Source organism: Anabrus simplex, chromosome 2, assembly GCF_040414725.1.
Source record: "Anabrus simplex isolate iqAnaSimp1 chromosome 2, ASM4041472v1, whole genome shotgun sequence".
In the NCBI taxonomy this organism is placed as follows: Eukaryota; Metazoa; Arthropoda; class Insecta; order Orthoptera; family Tettigoniidae; genus Anabrus; species Anabrus simplex.
The window spans coordinates 743,958,501-743,979,056 of NC_090266.1; the positions used below are offsets into that span (position 1 = coordinate 743,958,501).

At 36.8% G+C, this 20,556-nt stretch overlaps 1 protein-coding gene across 1 annotated transcript in view; it reads left to right on the forward strand.

The window, feature by feature from the left end:
- Positions 1 to 20,556, forward strand: part of LOC136863674 (polypeptide N-acetylgalactosaminyltransferase 16) — a 249,248-nt gene that overhangs the window by 154,734 nt on the left and 73,958 nt on the right. The window contains exons 9-10 of the mRNA XM_068226032.1: positions 2,422 to 2,506; positions 16,198 to 16,301. Of these exons, the coding sequence (XP_068082133.1) occupies positions 2,422 to 2,506; positions 16,198 to 16,301 (189 nt within the window). The remainder of the gene's footprint in view (positions 1 to 2,421; positions 2,507 to 16,197; positions 16,302 to 20,556) is intronic.

Consider the following 20,556-nt stretch of genomic DNA (forward strand, 5'->3'; position numbering starts at 1 on the left):
CTGCAGTGCTGGGATGTTTTTCTTTACTACATGTGTGTACTGCTGATTTATGGTTCAGAGGATTTTGTAAAAGAAACAAGGAATTTACATTTGATTCGATTTTCTCACAAACAAATCAGTTATCAGTCTCTCAGTGATTTTAAAAAAAAACATTTTGTAGAATAGTCTAAAATTCAGAACTGCAGGTTTGGTATTAAACAAGAAAGTAAGGGAAACATGTTGCACTTTCATGGAGGAAGAGCTTGGTGATGCAAGTGTTTGATTAAAAAAAAAAAAAGAAAACAAAACAAAACAAAACAAAATCTCTCTCAAAGCTAACCCAACTACCTGGGGACAGTTATATGTCACTTTGAGCTGCTACAAAACTAGTGAAATCTCATCCATTTAAGACTACGAGTGTCCAAGCCATAAAACTCAGGAACAAGCTGACCAGCTATAGTACTGGGCAAATGGAGGCTACTATATTATGTAATGTTATAGCAACTGTGGGAGCAAAAACATACAAAAAAAGAAGGATTATCATGTATTACCATGCAGTTTATTTAATATTATTAGAGTTATTTGGGGAACATAGTACATCTTTATTCATTGTACTGCTTGTGTTGGTTTGTGTGTGAACCTATAGATGTAGAGAGAATGCTTTACTGGTACTTAGGCGGACGCAATACTGTAAATGATAAAGCTTAACATGCAGGTTTATTAGTCAATAGAGGTCATAGGTAGTGACATTCTCAAGAACATTTAGTTACTTATCATTACCAAGTTTCAAGGAGTGCACAACATAACACCATTTTATCATTTTTGAAGCAGTCAGCTTCTTTATTATTGCTATACCTACCCAACAATGTAATGTTGAAGCAACAGTGGGGGCAAGAATGGACAAAACCAATGCTGTACTATCTGAGTCTCATGAGAAGTCGCGGCAGCTTTTAGGTACGGCACGAGAAACAGATACTACACTCTTATCTACAAAAATCAGTCGTGACAGACAATGCGAGATCTCTGAATCAGTGCGTATTCATTATTAAACTATGCATTATGCAGTACATAGGGTAAATGTATAACTAAGACACAATTGCATTACCATTTTGAAACTTCATGACAACATCTCAATTCGCAAGAGTCACTGCGGATGGAACAGATGTTTATTGTCAGGACTTGAGACTTGAGATAGGCGCATGCGCGGCAGCCATGCTCACGCCTCACAACTCTTACCCCGCATCGACGCGACTTCTCGTCCAACGACCATGTAATTTATGGTAACAAAGAATGAAACAAATTTTGCTAATGTTTTAAATGGTTAAAATAAAATACCTCTTTGGGGATCTGTCAGCATTCTTGAATGGCTATCCTCAGCAACTAATTCCAGGTAGGGGAACATTAAATATCTTGTGTCTGTTAACAATATAATGTTTATATATACTTTTTGCTTCATGTGGTCTTGTAGCACACATGATTTGAATAGTATCTGTTCGCTGTGAATGTTGGTGCTTTCATATGTACTATGTGTGTATTTCATGATGATCTAGAGTGTTAAGGGACACCAAAAGCTCATGTTCTGGATGTCTGTTGCTGAGGATGGCCATTCAAAAACAACTGAAAGCATTCCAATGGGGGTAATTTATGTAGTGTTAAAAAAGAGTACTGAAGTCAGTACAATCTTTGATTCATTTTCATGTGAAGAAAGTACATGTATTGGTACATCAAACTTCGTTAAGGCTGTTTGATCTTAGGTACCATACTCAGCTCATCTAGGGATTATCAATGGAAGAGAGAGGGTGTTGGATTTCATCAGTCATCATCAATCATCAACAATCTGCATTTAGGGCTGTTGCCCAGGTGTCAGATTCCCTATCAATTGTTTACTTGGTTATTTCTTAAACATTTTGAAAGAACTTTATCAAACACTTGCCTTGATAATAAATTTATACCAATCCCTTACTCCTTGTTCTATAAATGAATATTTCCTCCAATCTGTCTTCTTGAATTCCAACTTTATCTTCATGTTATGATCTTTCCTACTTTTAAAAGCTCCACTCAAGCTTATTCCTCTACCTATATCATTCCATGCCAGCTCTCCTCTGACAGCTTGAGACATACTACATAGTCGAGCATCTCGTCTCCTTACTCCCAAGTCTTCCCAGCCCAAAGTTTGCAAAATTTTTGTAACACTACTCCTTTTTCCTTTGAATTTTTTCCAGTTCTCATACCAAGTAGTCCTGGTGAGGGTCCCATACACTGGAACCATACTCTAACTGTGGTCTTGCCAGAGACTTATACGCCCTCTCCTTTACATCCTTACTACAACCCCTGAATACTCTGTATATTGATCATGAAAGCCTGTGAATTTCAGCAATTTTGTTCTTCTTTCTAATGTCACTATATCTTCTACAACTGCTGTTTGTGATGTATTTCAAACAGGTTTTGACTGGAGTTTGCACTTCAAATGGGTTCCTCTAAGTTCAAGTGAAAGGGCTCAGAGAGAAGATCCCACTGAACCATTCATGTGAGTTATTTGACAGTTCAATACTAACATTATAAACAAATTTTGCTCTGATTTCCAGAATAAACATGTACAGATAAACATTTCAGAGGAACCTAGCATGCCATTGCAATCCTGATTGTCACCATGAATGTTATTCTTCTTCTCCTTCTTCTTCTTCTTCTTCTTCTTCTTCATCCTCCTCCTCTTCTTCTTCTTCTTCTTATTATTATTTAGAGTTTAATATAGTGTAACATGTAAGTGGGTAGCATGAAAATAAATACATGATTGGTAGTATTTACTCAAAGATTTATTAACTAACACTAATTGCTATTTAATCACACAGCACACGATCTCTCAGTTAGTGCTCTCTCTCTCTCTCTTTCTCAATGTTCAGCCCACAAGTTATTTGCTTTGACACTTCAAGCAAAAATGATTACACTATGGTCACTTCTATAACGGTCACTTGGACCCTAGGGAATTTCAGTTTACACTGTACTCACTATACTACAATAATGGCCGCACACTTCCCAGTTTACGTTCACACACACAGTCTTGCAAATCTTAACTCACATGACGATATTCACCGCTGTTCCACATCATGTTGCTGCGCGGTTCTTCCTTGTTGCTCAGCTGCACTATCCACATTCGCTGTCGCTCAAAGAAATGAACCATCTCGTTCTCTGAATGAGCTCAAACTGAACCATCTCGAGCTAGCCTGGCCTGTCTTTTAATGAGGGATGGGTGGCTTCCAGGTATTGTATTTCTCCGAATCAAAGACAACCCCCACTTTTCCTTCAAAAATAATCTGGATTAAAAAGTGCTTTCTGAAATCATATGAATGCCTTTCTTGTACAGTACACATTTTTAGACTACCTTAGTCTTCACGCCAACACCGAACATTGGCTGTAGTTACGCCGTGTTTTCTTGCGACTGCACAATTATTCTTTATTTCCGAGAGTTCATAACCATTAAATTAAAATTGGCATCATAATATTGAAGAGAACCTGTTGAAAATTTGCCAGCAATACATGTTCCACGTCTCTACAATGCGACAATCCATCAGGAAAATATTCCTGCTGTCTATAAAATTGTTACTTTTACTAAGTGTCAGGTACAAATGGCTGCCGCTAGGCACATGTCTCACTTGCCAGCTTTGGCCGACTTAAGCGGCTAGCTACGTATAATGAAGATGCGGATGTTGAAAGTCATTGAGTTTATTGCGAAGTGGTATAGCCCTTCCAGCCTTGCGTTTTTCATGCACATACCTCACAATTTAATCTTTTAATCCTTTATCCTCCAAGCGATCGTGCATATGGCATTTGGACTGCACATTTTAATTTTTTTGTTCTGATGCTTCATGGCAGAAGGCAGACCAATGAGAGCCACTGCTAATCCTCAACTATGATTTGGGCAAATCTCTATCTTTACAGCGTTTAATGTGAAAGTTAGTGAACTCTGGAATGAACGTTAAGTGTGGTCCAGAAGCCACTGCGTGAGCACCGTAATGTGAGTTCCAATGTAAGTATATATATTGTGCTTACTAATTCTTTTTTTCTTAGTGTTTTTGTTCTTATCAGTTTGCTGCTTGGATGAAAATTACATTGGTGGTGGGGTATGGAGGAGAAGGGATCTAATATGGGATTGCTCCATCTTCAGGGAATGATTATCAGATTCTGATGAAATTTTGCAGACTCTCCAAGAGTTGTCAAGTGAAGAGAGTCAAGTGGAAATGTTGGAATATCCTCTTGACATTCATTATGGACCTGAAGTAGTCGAAGGAGACATCCATAGTAGTTGTTCTGATCTTTCTGCAGAAAGCGATGAAAACTCAAGTAAAGACACAGATGATAGTAATATGAGGCAAGGATAATGTTACTCTGTGATGTAGTGAAGTTGTTAGTAATACTAATGCCAGAACACAATCTAAAAGCACTGTGTAGACTTTTCCGGGCCCAAAGAGACCTTCTCGACTAGTTCGTACTCCTATTGCTTGTGTTTTTTATCGAGTGATGTCTGATTTGATTGATGACGTTGCATAGTATACCAGTATTTACATAACTAAAAAGCTATCCAAAATACAACTGTATCGGGACAGAGATTACAGAGTGATGCCACACTTGGAAGTGTTGGCACTTTTTGGTGCTCTGTTTCTGATAGGAATCAATAAAGGGAACCATGCAAATAGCCTAGAATACTTTAGCTGCAATGGGATCGGTATGACAATTCTTTGTGCTAATTTCAGCAAAAACCAGTTGCGTTTCGTGATGATGTCTCTGTTTTTACTCTATGGTGTAGTGAAGTTGTTAATAATACGAGTGCGAGAACACAATCTAAAAACATTGTGAAGACTTTTCCAGCCCCAAAGAGACCTTCTTGACAAGCTTCTACTCCTATTGCTTGTGTTTTATTGAGTGACATCTGATTTGATTGATGTCCTTGCATAGTACACCAGTATTTACATAACTAAAAAGCTCCCCAGTAGAATGATATATTGGCAGCTATTAGAGAATTTCATTCAGGTTTGTTGCAAATTGCCAATGGAGCTGCACAGCTGGCAAGTTTGTGATGATTGACGATATGTTAGTTTCATTCCGTGGCCGTTGTAGTTTTATACAATATATGCCAAATAAACAAGCTAAATACGGCATAAAATTGTACACAATGTGTGATAGCCGAATGTTTTTTTTCTTCTCAATCAAAATACAAGGACGAGTCGAATCCTTTGACACCAAAAATTTTGTTACCTACTGTATATGGAAGCCACAAAAACAATAAGACTGCTGTCACATGTGGTACTTGCCTAAAACACGTGTGCAAGGCTCAAAGCCAACGCTGACTTGCCTTTGAGAAATGCGACAGTAATACCAAGGAAGAAACTTAATTCTTGTTTCTTCTAGGACATTGTACTTTTCTATTATTTTAATTCTGGAATGAGATGTTTCTCTCCAGTATTGATGTTACTTTGTAGTGAATTGTTTATATTTCAACAGTTCTTTACAAAGCTAAGTCAAGGTTATATCTTTCCTGTTTGAACTATTTAGTCTGGTTCTATTATTCTGTTTTTATTTTACTATTCCTAGTTTAATAATTAATTGCATATATTTCTGTATCTGCCTAATATGAGCCTTTTTTAAATTATCCAATTTACACCCTAATAAAAAGTGGTCAGTAACCATCAGACCTCCGTAAACAACTAAGGGACCATTTACTCCTCAACCAACATGAGGGTCTTACCTGTTTCATGTTTTTCTCCTATGAGATCTTTTAGTCCCCTGTTCAAAGATCAATGATAGTATATATTGAATAACACTACGATGAAATGTAACACGAGGGAGTCTCTTAAAGCAATTTCACGCTAACCAGGCGATGCTTTATCCATCTATACAATTCGATTTTCAACCAACACATGTGATCTTAAGATGTCTGTAACAAGATAGCAGTCCACAATAGTTCACTTTTATTGTGTAAAAAGTGTTCACAACTATAAACAGTTTAATGCCATCATGTTATGATTACATTCATTGTTCCGTATGAATAATCATTCACAGCAATGTATCACTAACATTTCTTCACCTACACTTCAAGCTATTTTAATGGACACTAAATGTATTCTTACTGATCATTTTTAAATTGTTGTAGTTCATTTTATCATTGTATTATTAGATGTTTTTACATTATATGTACTGGGATCAAGGCCCTGACCTACCTTGTATTTGGTTATTCTGGCTGATGATGCTCACAAAGTATGAGCGAAACATGTCCTAATTTTAATATCTGTTAATGGTTATTTAATTTAATTTCCGGGTTGAACCGTGTTGTACTTGTACGCACATCACGTACAGTTTGCCGACGTTTCGAATACATTGCAGTATTCTTTGTCAAGGCGACTGAAATACCCCTACTCGATCTGAGGTAATCAGTCTCCCAGGCAGAAATTACACTGCTAGAGTGGCCTTGATCTTGGCCTTTTATATCCTAGCCTTTCTGGCTGACGTAAGCCTTGGCTGTCTCGCGAGAATTCTGGAAAGTATGCGTCACAGCCAGGTAGTGGGGACTTGCCCGCGCTGTTATGTAATGGGGTTGCGGCCCATGTGTTTATGTTGTGGTCTGTATGTCTTAAACTATGAATGATAGGCATCCAAGAATTACAAAAACGGATAGAATTTTCGCAATGGATATTGCAAAGAGATGAAGATGATCCGGATTTCTGAACGGACATTCTCTTTAATAACGAATCTTGGATGCCTATCGTAGCTCATTGGATTCATTGCTTTTTGAGACCAGTTGCAATATTATTGCAGCTTTTGCCTACGGCATTACTATTCAGGAAGCTACAGAGGTTTCTGATAAAGAGCAAGTTGTGAATACGCAGATAAAGACAATATTTGATGCAATTTTAGATGAAAAGAGTGAACTTGTCCAGGAGGAAGAAGAAACCATATTGTTGATTCAGAAGACGAAGATTACATCAGGGAGAGGATACCACCACCGAAAAAACATCAACATGAAGATGTGTTTAACGAAGATAACTTATCTTGTGATGGCAGAGGCCGACCTTTTAAATCAGTGGAAGATCATGATTCCGAATCGCTGTTGGACATGTATCAAAAAAGTAAAGGATCAAGGACCTATGTACACTGTACGGAAGTTTAAAATACTCAAAGACCAATTTATGGAGTTGTCAACCGCATTGAAAGTGGGAAAATAAGAAAAAGTTGAATTATTCATATATAACAAAATTGGAGTTTTAGAATGGTGAGGGTAGAAATTTGTTATGCCATATACACTCTCTCCAGAGTGACTGCTACTCAACCAAACTTAAACAGCAACTTTGAAGTGTCTAAAAATTCTATTAAATTCATTCATGAACTGCAAGAATAGAAAGAGATTCTAGATGTCAATATGGAATTCAGACCAGTCCCGATTCAAGTATGAAATGGCAACACAGAGAAATTATGACTTTCATGGTATGAAAGACATTCTTACTATGCTTGTTTGCCAAAATAGTTTTGTGCACTCATACACAGTGGAGTGTGACATTTCTGATGTTGGAGAAATGGGACCTTTGTTCTGGACCGTTTTCCAATAAATTCATGGAAAGTTTGAACCTACGCACAAGAAAATATCAACACATACATGGATGCCTTCAAATATGTTGTCATTGATTTTCATCTTCTGGGAAGATGACAAAAGCGCACTGATGAGTAAAGTTTTCCATTCGCAATTAAAGAAGGATGGAAGAAACCTCCTTCTTTTGTATGCTGTTTCCAAAATGTTTTCCTTCTGCAATTAAAGGGGATGGAAGAAACCTTCTTCTTCCGTATTAATTCATTGGCCAGAGCAAAAATGCACAATTTGAATCTCTGATGAACAAACATGTGCAAATCAAATACACATATACCGACAGAAACTACGTATATTTGCCAGCCGTGTGATCTTGGGCCCTTCCGATAACTGAAGTGTTTAGTCCATTGAATGGAAATCATCTGCCAAATAAGCAGTTTACATGGCCAGTCAAAATTAAAACCCAGGAACAGACCTTTCATTTGACTAGTTAAATGCTAGCGCATAACCAATTACAGGCTACAATTTTATACCAATGCTGAAACATGCTTGGATAGTGGTTGATAATTCGATTAATGACAATATACAAAAATCTGATACTATCTCACAAAGTAATTCTCATGATTTGATTGACAAAAGGTATGCTGGAAATGACTGGACCAATTTCTTGTTTATAAGGTGCACACATTGGTCTCTTGTGTTTTATTATTTACATTTAGTGCTAGATGTTCGCTTTCATGCCATCAGCAATTAACTAATGTAATTCCAGACTTCGTTTGAATAAAGTAATTTCGTGAACAATTTGAATGTAGGCCTAATGGTAGTGAAGATGATATTTGATTCTTGATTCTTTATTATTTGCGTGTTGAGCAGTGTTTTGCTAAAACCATTTTTATTCATTTGAGAATGAAATAATCTTTGTAAATAAAATATTTGAAATTAAATAAGACAGTCTTAACTTCTGTCCTGCATATGCAACAGAAGGCAGCCGTATGTGGTGGGGGATAGAAGAGAATGGAACGCGCGTAGAGGGAAGGCGAGACAAGGTAGCCGCTTGCTGTGAGTGCTGTCTTGTACTGGCATTTACTGTACAGTTCAGGACATACATTGCACACTTTGAACTCCCAAACTCCACTTAGAAAGGACTAGCGAAAAATTAGACCCCCCCCCCCTCACTACCTGTTTCAAATGAAAAAGACCTTCAACAATGTGTAAAAAAAAAACATTGAAATTCACCGTCCGATATCGTACCGTTCCCTCGTAAGTGTCAGGATGTAAATATGTTATTAACTGTACTGACTCAGAAAATGTTTTATCATCATCTGTACAGATAAAACAAGGCATCATGAAATAATTTTCAAACCTCTGAGGTTTCATTGACATCTGAGATAATTTTTTTGTGAAAGGCCACAAATCTGGACACTCATGGAAATGTCTTCAATTTTCTAGCATCATGAATAACTTAGTTGAAAAGCATAAGGCATATAGTACCTTTAGAGTCTGCAAAGGTTAAGGGAAAGGAGACATGGTGGTTGACAGACAAAATAAAAAAAAGAAATGAAAGAAAGGAACAAGGTGAAGAAAGAAATGGATAAGGAAAACCAAAAAATGTATCAGAGGGATGAGAATAAGATAGAAAGGTTACATGTGGAATACAAAAGATTGAAACTACAAGTAAAGAGGTGTATCAAGGAAGAAAAGGAGAAATGTTGGGGAGAGTTTACCAACAAAATTGAGCAACATAGTCGAGGAAATCAGAAACTATTATACAGAGTAATAAATTCGAAAAGAATAAATAAAAAAATCAAGGCATTAGAGAGAGAAGATGGATCCATAGTACATGGCGAAAAGGGTCTTCAGAAGGTGATGGCAAAGTATTTTGAAATTAGATAAGGTAAGATAAGGTATTTTGAGATAAGAAAATGGAAATAATAGACGGAGAAAAAGAAGAGAACCCAATAACATGATTGGAACTTGAAAGGGCAGTGAAAGCAATGACCAAAGGTAAAGCAAGTGGAAAAGGCAAATTCAATGATGATGTGATTAAGGCAGCAGGAAGCATTGGACTACAGTGGCCATACAGAGCCCTCAATGCCATGTGGAAGGATAAAAGGATACCTGAAGAATGGCAATAAGGAAGCATTGTACCTCTGTTTAAAAAAAAGGGAATAGGAAGAAATGTGAAAATTAAAGAGGTATAACCCTATAACGTCATAGACAAAAGACTGAGGGATATAAGAGAAACACAGTTAGAGGAAGAACAATATGGCTTTAGACCAAATGGAAAATCAACAGACTTGATATTTACAGTGTGAACGATAATGGAAAAACATCTGGAAAGGAAAGAGGAAATCATATTCGTATTTTTGAATTTGGAAAAAGCTTATGATACAGTTAAGAGAAAACATGTATGGGAATGCCTACTGAAAAGGAATGTACCAAAATCATTAATTAACAGGATAAAAATGGTGTAGCATGAGAGTAAAAGCAGTGTACAAGTGGGGAATGGTGACTGAAACATTTTATACACACAAAAAAAGTCTCAAGCAAAGAAGTGCACTGTTGCCATTATTGTTTATTACATTGATGGATCAGATCATAAAATGAGTAAAACAGAGTATCAGTAATGATGAACTGAATGCTTTGGTATTTGCAGATGATATGGTGATTTGGGGAAAGGGAGAAAAGGATGTACAAAGGAGACTGGACATTTGGAATGAAAATCTGAAGGATTTTGTAATGGTACTGGTAATTAGTAAAAAGAAAACTGTAGTCATGCACTGTGAAAAAGAGAAAAAGATAAGCCAGGTGAACATAGTTGGAGAATGTCTAGAGAATGTAGAACAGTTTACATATCTGGGTAGCATTATTAATGGAATCAACATTGAAAATAATAACAGGCTAACAAGGGGGCATTCCCTACTCGTCACCACCGATTTTGCTCAAATTTATAGAACATGCAGGTCTTGGCTAGAAATGAAAGTACCCGAAGTGGGAACTCCAGATGGCCAAGCACATAGAAAATAAAAATAAAAATAAAAATAAAAATAAAAATAAAAATAAAAATAAAAATAAAAATGTTGACGCGGCTCTCACACCGCATAAGCCGCTTACGTTAACCTGCATGCCGAGCGGTAGTTGGGGTAGTGGGAAGAGCTGGGACTAGTAAATCGATGGTCGTGGGTTCGACTTCTCGTGTGGAGACTTCGTTCTTTTTTTCCTCTCAACTTTCATATTATTTATTTTCCAATTAAGCAAAGAGGTGAATAATTCATTTTATTTACTTATTTATTTATACTCAAAAGGCATAGAAAAGGTAAAAAATTGGGATTTCATTGTCAGACTTGTCAACAAGGGATTGTAATTAAACCGCGTACGAAAAGACTTTGTACGTGAAAATTCAAAACTTTATTCATTGACATTTGATGTTTTAAATGTGTCGGGATGATATTTATCGTAGAAACAGGGGAAACAATAATTATTTCTGCATCTAGCACAAATCATAAATGCCGCATTTTTACAACCATATCATTGTTTCAACGTCTCAATAGAGAAAAAGTCTCCACATGGGGTGTCGAACCCACGACCATCGATTTACTAGTCCCAGTCCTTACCTCTACCCCAACTACTGCTCGGCGTGCGGGTTAACGTAAGTGGCTTATACGGTGCGAGAGCAGCGTCAACATTTTTATTTTTATTTTCTATGTGCTTGGCCATCTGGATTTCCCACTTCGGGTACTTTCCTTTCTAGCCAAGCCCTGCATGTTCTATAAATTTGAGTGAATTCGGTGGTGACGAGTAGGGAATGCCCCCTTGTAAGTAAAGTTACAATATTTTATCAAGTCAAAGAGCTTTTATGGGATGACGAAGTAACTAAGAGAATGAAATTAACATTATATAAACAGTATTTCATACCAATTGTAACATATGGACTAGAAACGCTGGTAACTAATAAGAGATAAGGTAATAAGATCCAAGCAGTAGAAATGAAATTTTTAAGAACATCGGTTAAAAAGACAAGAAGAGATAGAATTCAAAATATTAAAATCAGAGAAGAGCTAAATATAGAACTGTTAGTACAGAACATACTAAAAGCAAAACTGAGATAGTTTGGACATGTAAAAAGAATGGGAATGGAATGGGTAGCAAGAAGGGAATTGGAAAGAAAAGTTAAGGGAAAAAGATCAGTTGGAAGACCGAGAAGAAGGTGGATGGATCGATTTGGATGGACATTAGAGAAGCTGGATTGGATGTGGCAGAAGTAATGGAGCAGTAAAAGTGAAAGTACAGAAAGGAGTGGAGGAGGCTTGTTAACCACACCCGGGCGACTGGAGTGGGATATTGATGATGATGATGATGATGATGATGATGATGAATCCCATTATCTTGCTCATTGACAAAGCCACATCTGTTGTATAACTGTGTGTAGATCTATGTACAGACTACAAGAAACAAGCTGCAGTTTTCTCTCCTCTGTGATATATTTTTCACATTGAAGAAATGAAATTGACTTTGGTCAATGTTCCGAAACATGTTCTTTGTCCACATTCTCCTTTCATATACAGTAAATAAGTTTGCTTACTCCATAAACTCTTGTGACTTCTGATGTATGCTGCTATCTTCTTCTATGTCCTTACATGTGGCAGTATAGTAATATGCCTGGATGAAATGCCATATTCAGTGTTAACATTGTTGATAAAAGTAATTGAAAATTTTTTAATTTGTCCAGGCCAACCATTTTAGATGCTTCTAGTGCCCACCCTTGCAGATGCCAATAGTGAGCTCTGTAGATCCATTCAACCTTGAAAACTTTTTTTTTTTGAATAGTGGAAGCTATTTCTTTTTTAATCAGATTGTGACATTACGTGCTATTTATAAGTTTGGAATTATAACAGCCTGTTTCCTTTCAAGTGAATGCCTCTTTGGCATTTGCTAGTCACATAATTTAAAATAATTTGCAATTTAATTTACTTCCAATGCAATTATAGCAGCACATTAGATTGCTATAGGAGTTGAAGCCATGATTGTAATAGTCATCATAATTATTCTCCAGTATGCTATCATCAATATTTTTTAACCCAATGGCTGCCAAGGTCCGATGAGATCCGATGCTGTAAAGCTGGTTTTCAAATGCTGTTTGTTCAGGTTTAATGCAACAGATGACTCGTGTACGCATGTTGGCTGATCCATGGTAACTCTTACTACAAGTAAATACTATTTTCTCTCTGACAAAGAGATACAACATGCCACTGGTGCTAGCAGGCAACTTCTGAGTTTCTTGTAGAAAAGTCAAAGACCACTGATTTTGCGATGAGCGATCTATATTCTAAACATGTTTTCATGCAGTTCGGAGCATTCAATATCAAGGGTTACCTTTGTAAGTGTAAAGTTACTTTCTTACCACACTGTTTATGACCAAATATCTTGCTTGTTGTGTAAAGGGGTCTAACAAATGTCAATGTTAAATGTCATGAAAGGCATTACCCTTTCAAAGATATACAGATACCTATAAAATAATAATGTGAAGTTAGTTTAGGCCTCTCCTGTTATCTTGAATACACTCAGCAATGAAGTACCATGGATTTACCCACGATTTATAAAGACGCTCATAGTATCAACTCCTGTTTTCATGTCGCAGTTTGTAAACTAATGAACATCTAAGAAGTCTTTACAATTGACTTTACATCATACCGACACAGATAGGTTTTATGGCGACAATGGGGTAGGGAAAGGGTAGGAGCGAGAAGGAACCAGCCTTGGCCTTAATTAAGGTACAGCCACAGCATTTGCTTGGTGAAAAAGTGGGAAACCATGGAAAACCATTTTCAGGGCTGCTAACAGTGGCATTTGAACCCACTGTCTCCCGAATGCAAGCTCTTAGCTAAAACAAAATGGCGTGTGGCTTTTAGTGCCGGGAGTGTCCAAGGACAAGTTCGGCTCGCCAGATGCAGGTCTTTTGATTTGACTCCCGTAGGCGACCTGCGCGTCATGATGAGGATGAAATGATGATGAAGACAACACATACACCCAGCCCCCGTGCCAGTGAAATTAACCAATTCAGGTTAGAATTCCTGACCCTGCCAGGAATCGAACCCGGGACCCCTGTGACCAAAGGCCAGCCATGGAGCCGAACGAGAGCTGCATACCCCTAACAGCATGACCAACTCGCTCAGACTGAGAAGTCTGTGATTCTGACTGTTAGGGTAGAAGTCACTAAGGCCTGGGTGTAGTTGTAGAAGCAATGCATTGTATTTAATGCTACAATTGTGCCAAGACACAATATTTGGACAAAATAGGATAGTTTAAAATATGAAACCAGACTGAGACTGAGAAGTATATTGTCATCTTTGCAGTTTATAATAGTGATGACTGATGACGAATAACATGAAAGTAGCAAAAGAAAAAAGGTAAGAAAAATTAATATAATGTTATTTGCTGAGAATTTTATGATTTGGGGAAAATATGACAGAAAAGTGTAAGAACCACTTGGTACAGTAAACAAGAAGTGGTTGAAAATTGAGATTCCTTGTGGAGAAAAGTAAGATAATTGTGATTATAATAGGATATCAAGAGAGAGAAGGAAAGAAGCTATAAAAATAGAAGACAAAGATAATGAAGTTGTTAAATACTCAAGTACTTTGAAAGTGAATTGTGGAGCATTCAAGACAGAAGGAAGAAGGAAAGCTAGAGCAAACACAAACATATTTTATCTGCATTTATTAGTTACTTTCTCCTCACCCAACTTCTTCTTAAACTACAGTTTCCACATCAAAACAGAAGACCTGTTAAGAATGTGTATCCCCCTCATGAGTTTAGATGCTCATCCTTTTGACCAAGGTGGGAAGCAGAAGTGAGCTTGTTGGAGACTGAGGGAAGATGAAATGGAAGAAGTGGAACTGATGAGGAGTGGGCCCATCCGTATGAAGTTGACAGTGTGTGGAGTTTGTTCTTGTCCTCTTGTGTTTTGATGTTTTCCTCGTCTCTTCTTCCTGATGCACCTTCTTCCCACTTTGACCTGTCAAGTGTTTATTAGTGTATATGTTCCTAGGTTTCTTCACCTGATGTTTGTAACATTTTTGTTTCCCTTCCATTAGCTGTTTCTGTAGTAATCTAAGGCAAATACAGTAGAAAAAATACACAACACTTATGGATTTAGCCTTGTTAAAATGGGAGACAATTCGACGGTAGCGCTCCTAGTGACTTGACCTGAAAAGTCACGCTAAATTCAAATATCAATGGAAATGCATATATGAAAATGGATAAATAAATTACCATCTAGAAAGAAAGTATTATTGAGATATTAACTTCAAAGTTGCTAAAGCAATTCTGGATAAATGAATGAAGAATTATTTAAAAGGTTATTATTTAAAGACTGAAATTAGGCATATAAACAAGATGTGAATGGACTGCTGTGAAATGGCTTGATCTTTCATTTATGTACTTTTTTTGCTTCAGCATTCCTGCCTGAACTTTTATGGTTAGATTTGTCTTTTTTCTCATTTAAAAAACATTGTATCATCACATTAAGACACTTGTCAATAAAAATATTGGCACATTCCTTACACACATGATGCAATGAATTAACATTTAAAAGCTGGACAATTTTCCTCTTAACATGAAGCCTACTAACAGAAAGAAAATCTGTAAAATCCCGGCTTTAATCTGAGAAGAGGGATAAAAGAAAGAAAAGTATGAAAATGTCGATAGTGATGCTTTGAGGAATATTTACGTTCAATTAGGTAACATACCCTTGGCTGTATAGTCGAGGACTTCTTAAGTCACTGGCATGGAAATGATCTGAACAGATCTTATAATTCTTATATAAGCATAATGTCCCTTCTTTCTTGTACATCTTATCCAAATCACTTCTGTGACATTTCAAAACCCACAAATCACACCTACAACAACACATCGGTATTGAAGGTTAACTGCTGCACTATACAATAAAATATGCGTATTATATTTTAAGCCAGTTAAAATATGGGTTGAGCAGGTCAGAAGGTTATGAAGTACTACAACAATCTCTTTGCCACTGGAAGAATATATATGCAAACACAATATTACTTACATTTTCTTGTCACGAGAGAAGCAAAAGAAAGACTGCGCATTCTTCTCTACTTCATAGTTACTGCAGCCAAACACAGCGCATACCTTTTCCCTCATGTTGAGAGGAGATATCAAGGAATGACACATGCTACTATTTAATTATGTCAACTCACTGAAAATGCATAAATAACACCAAAAACTTCACACACAAATACACCGTGCTCTTATGACAGAATCAGTAGTTCTCAGGTCTACCCGCTAGAGAGAGCTGTAATAGCTGTCCCTCGATATCTCTCTGAGTGTCACGTATTGTCTCTACTGTATTTGTCTAAGGTAACTGGAAGCATGGCATTAAGTAGAAAGTATGTTACAAATTTGAAACCATTTTAGTTGATATGTTTTGGATAGTTCCTTGCTGTTAACTTCATAAACATTATACTTCCCCTTATTTTCATCTTATGTGTAATTTTCCCCTTCCATACCAATTAATCAACAGTGTTATAATCTTATATAATGATCTGCTGTAAATAGGAAAGTATCAGATTTAGGTAGCAAGTATCTTGCGTGGACTATTCTATCAGAAATACCTTTCAATGTTCTAGGAGTCCTGTCATTGCTGGTGGATTGTTCCTGATTGACAAGGATTGGTTTATACAGCTTGGTGCATTTGATCCTGGTCTCGAAATTTGGGGAGCAGAGAATTTAGGTAAGATCTGTACAGTCAGTACCTATGTGTGTATCTCTGGATAACAATGTTTGAAACCTCTATTTTTGCATTCCAGTTGGACATAATTTTCCGGCTGTTCAGGCAATCCTTCAGGATGCGAAGCACAGTCCAATGCACCAGTACTGTATCTTGCGCTAATTCACGAGTTGTTATGTTTCAGTCCATCTCCACTAATGTGGACACAGTCTGTACATGTTCATCACTTAATTGTGGCCATCCTTGTGTAAACGTCTGTTACTCAAATTTCTGAATGGATTCATGCATTTACTTAAATAACACATGCATAAATAAACTCAAGTTATTCCCAAACACGTGGACTTCAATAACCATGCACACAATATTTACATGGCAAAATGAAATCCGTAATCACAACATTAATGTGCACACAACCTGTAAAACATGTCAACCCTTTCACATAATCACATATGGTACAATTTCCCTCACACGTCATTCAACAAAACTTGTTCACACATGCTGGCAACAAAATTACTTCAAACCCGTCAACTTTCCTATTTCAGCTATGACATAATAATACAAACATCACATCTGCCCTTTTTTTTATAGGTCTCAGGCTATTTCTGATGATCCTGCATTTCTATCCGTCAATTTATCCCTTTAAATGATATGCAGAGGATATGTAAAATGCAAATATACAAATAGGCCTCTATTTACTCAAAACAATACTTTTTGAGGTACACAACACTGCCTCGCCGGAATATTCTTGATGGACAACTAAACAAACGGGACACATTACCTCGTCGGACTCTTCAACCTCGATGGAAAATCATCAACTAGTAGATCACACGCTCCTTATAACCTCGCACATATTATTGGAGATATAGTCACTCCACTATATCAAAGACCCTGGTATCTCTAACCATGTCTACACATCAAAGAAAGCGCTGAACACAAAGGTTGGTTTTTTAACTTTTGGATACTATTTTATTTATTGATGCATAGCATATATACAAGGTTCTAAGTTTCATAGGTCTTTATATACATTGTTCCACGATTGACCGTACATCAAGTATTTCTTAAATAAAATACGTCATAAATAATATATAGGGTATTAGGAAGTGTACTTTTGGTAATAATAATAACAAAGTCTCGCAGGAGCAAGTATTCAACCTGTCACAATGATGCCTTCTTCATCGCACAGCCGCCATGGGTTCAAGGACAGGTTGACTCATACAATCTGGATACGTCCATGCAAGAAATTTGCTGTCTTCTAAACCAATTGAGATATCGATTCAGACACAATGGCATGTTATACGAAGCGTGTTTTTTAAGTAAGGTCTGTTTTGTTGTACACACTAGTAGTTCGCGCGCATATCGCAACGAGCTCATGTGTCGTGTACTGGCATGTCTCGGGAACAACTGTGCTCAGTTTCAGCTCTGTAGCTAACGTGTACGGTTCTGTTCTGTGCTTTCAAAATGTTTAAGACTATCAACTCGCCCGCTGCGTGTGAGGTTCGGTCAGTGATACGGTTTATGTCAGCAAGGAACCTGTCTGCTGCAGAAATTCATCGACAGATTTGCGAAGTGTGCGGTGATACTGTTATGAGTGAAAGCAAAGTGCATAAGTGGGTACGACAATTCAAAGATGGCATTCAAAGATGCATGTTTCAGCATCAGGATTTATCTATAACTTAATGGTGTCATGAGATGACAACATATGTTGTGATTTTATTTCAGATTGTGTTAATTGCTGTTAACTTGTAATAAACACCATGCTTTCAAATAATATTTTGCAACTTATCCAGAGCAACTGCTAATTAATTTGGTTTGATTAAGGATCCATTCGGGAGATGTTTCAGTATCCGAGAGGATATTTGACTGGTGGATAACCTTAATTAAATGCAAATCTGGAATTCTATTTGTTGAGGGTCAGATTTTCCATGGATTATGTGGGTTAACTCATAGTTATCGTTCGAGTCAATGTTGGCCGATATTCAAGTTTTCTGTTCCTTTTCTGATTTTGCCATCGACTAATTTCATATTGTGTTTTTAAACTTGGGAAGACACTAATGTAAATAATTTCAAGATACTTTAGCCCTTCTCGTTATGCAATGTGACTGATTTATAACATTTTGTGATAAATTTAATTGGCTCTTTTTTTTTGGTTATCCAGTAAATATGATTGTCATGATTTCGTTCAATAAAATTTTTAGTAAGCACATTTTTTGCTCCTCATTTGAAGTAATTATGCTCCCCTCTGAACTCTGTTGAACGGTCAATGAAGTGACAGAAAAGAATCCTACACAACCCCAAGATCTAAGAATCAATATTGTTGCACCGAAGCAGCCGAGGCTGACAACTGACAATGGAATGGTAGGTTCAAGGGTTCAATACAAAAAAATTCCTAAAAATTGATGAGTACTACATTTGTGAGTTTGAAAATACAGAGGTTCATTTAAATAAACCTGTACAGTCAGGATTTGTGATTTTAGAATTTGCATAATTAGATATCACTTCATCTTTCAAGTTTTGAAAGTATTTGGCGATAATGCCTTATTACTCTCTACAGATACTGGTAGCTTACTCTGGCATTTTTAGTCTCAATGAATGCATCCCTTACCAACTATGATGCAAAGCCCTTGGTTGAGCTCGAAACTTGATTTTGAAAATGCTCCACCTGGATATGTCATTAGAACATTTGGAACCCGCAAAGTAGAAGATTTAAGGACAGATGAAGTAAATTACAAGGAAACTGTAGAGTTTGTTGGATTACAAGTGAAAACATATGCCCTTTATTTTCGTCACGGGTCATCTACACAGAAACATAAGGGGTACGAACGAACGCTCACATTATTAGTGGCAACTCTCAAATTCATTTCAGGGATTATTTAAAGTGTCTTTTCTATGATAAGCATTTGTTTGTGGATCACTATTCCATAGAGTCTTGCCAACATGTTCCTAGAACAATAAAACAACGTTAGTAGCTCAAGACTGTTACCTACGGTATGGCAAGTGCCCCATTCCTTGCAACACGATGTCTTCATCAGATTGCAGTGGAAGCCGCTTGTAAATTTCCCAGAGCATCTGAAATGCTATTAAACGAATTTTATGTTGATGACTATGTCTGGATCACAAACTCTAAAAGGAAGCTCTCCTCATGCAACAGGACTTGATAGAATTGTTAAGAAAGAGTGGGTTTTCACTTCAAAATTTAAAAATGGTGTAGTAAACATCCAGCAATTCTTTATAATTTTCCTCTGGAATATCAAGAGACTCGACTTCCCTTGTGGCTCAACTGTGAAAAATGTACAGACATTAGGTTTGTTATGGCATCCAGCATCTGATAACATTCAGATAGTTAATAATGTTCAGCCAAATCTCCACGCTCCACCATTTTCTAAATGCAGTGGTCTCACTACAATATCCTGTATCTTTGATCCCTTGGGACTCATTAATCCAGTGATAATTTTGGGCAAAATATTTCTTCAATAGTTGTGGCAAAAACAGACAATGTGGGATGAACCTTTGTATCTGGAAATGACATGTGTTTGGGAAACATTGTATTATCAGTTGCCTTCCATTGAAAAGATTCAAATTGAACATCTAGTTCTGGTTGATGGTCCTGTCACAAATATTCAGCTGCATGGATTTTGCAATAACTTCGAGAAGGCTAATGGTAGCTGTATATACATACGATCAACTAGTACCCAAGGTACTACCTTATCGTATTCACAAAAGACGCACATGCGAGATGTTGTCAATTGTGTACACTGTTTTATTTATAAATTATATACACTAGCAAGATACCCGTGCTTCACTACAGCTTTAAACCGAAAATAATTATTCAAAAGTTTTATATTTTGGAGAGTTCACTGTCAGCTAAGCCTGTAAAATACGCCCTCAGTTCATACGTCAAACGTTTTTGGGGGAATGATTATTTTCTGATCTAACATTCATTTGAACCCCATACGGAAGAATACGAATGTTTTAAACTATTTATTTTCTGATCTAACATTCATTTGAACCCCATATGGAAGAACTTGAATGTTTAAAACCCTATTTTATTCAAAATCTGGGATGTAAAAGCGACAACCTGTGAAATTTTGATTTTGTACGTGGAACAGTAATGGAGGAATGAATACTTTTTAACGGGAGAATGTTTTTAAATATTTATTAACATCTAGAGTACAGAAGACCAACTTTCATGAAAAAATAAGTTAGTGCCTGAAAGGGTTTCGGAGGGTCAACCACCATCTAAACCCCATAGGGGAGAAAT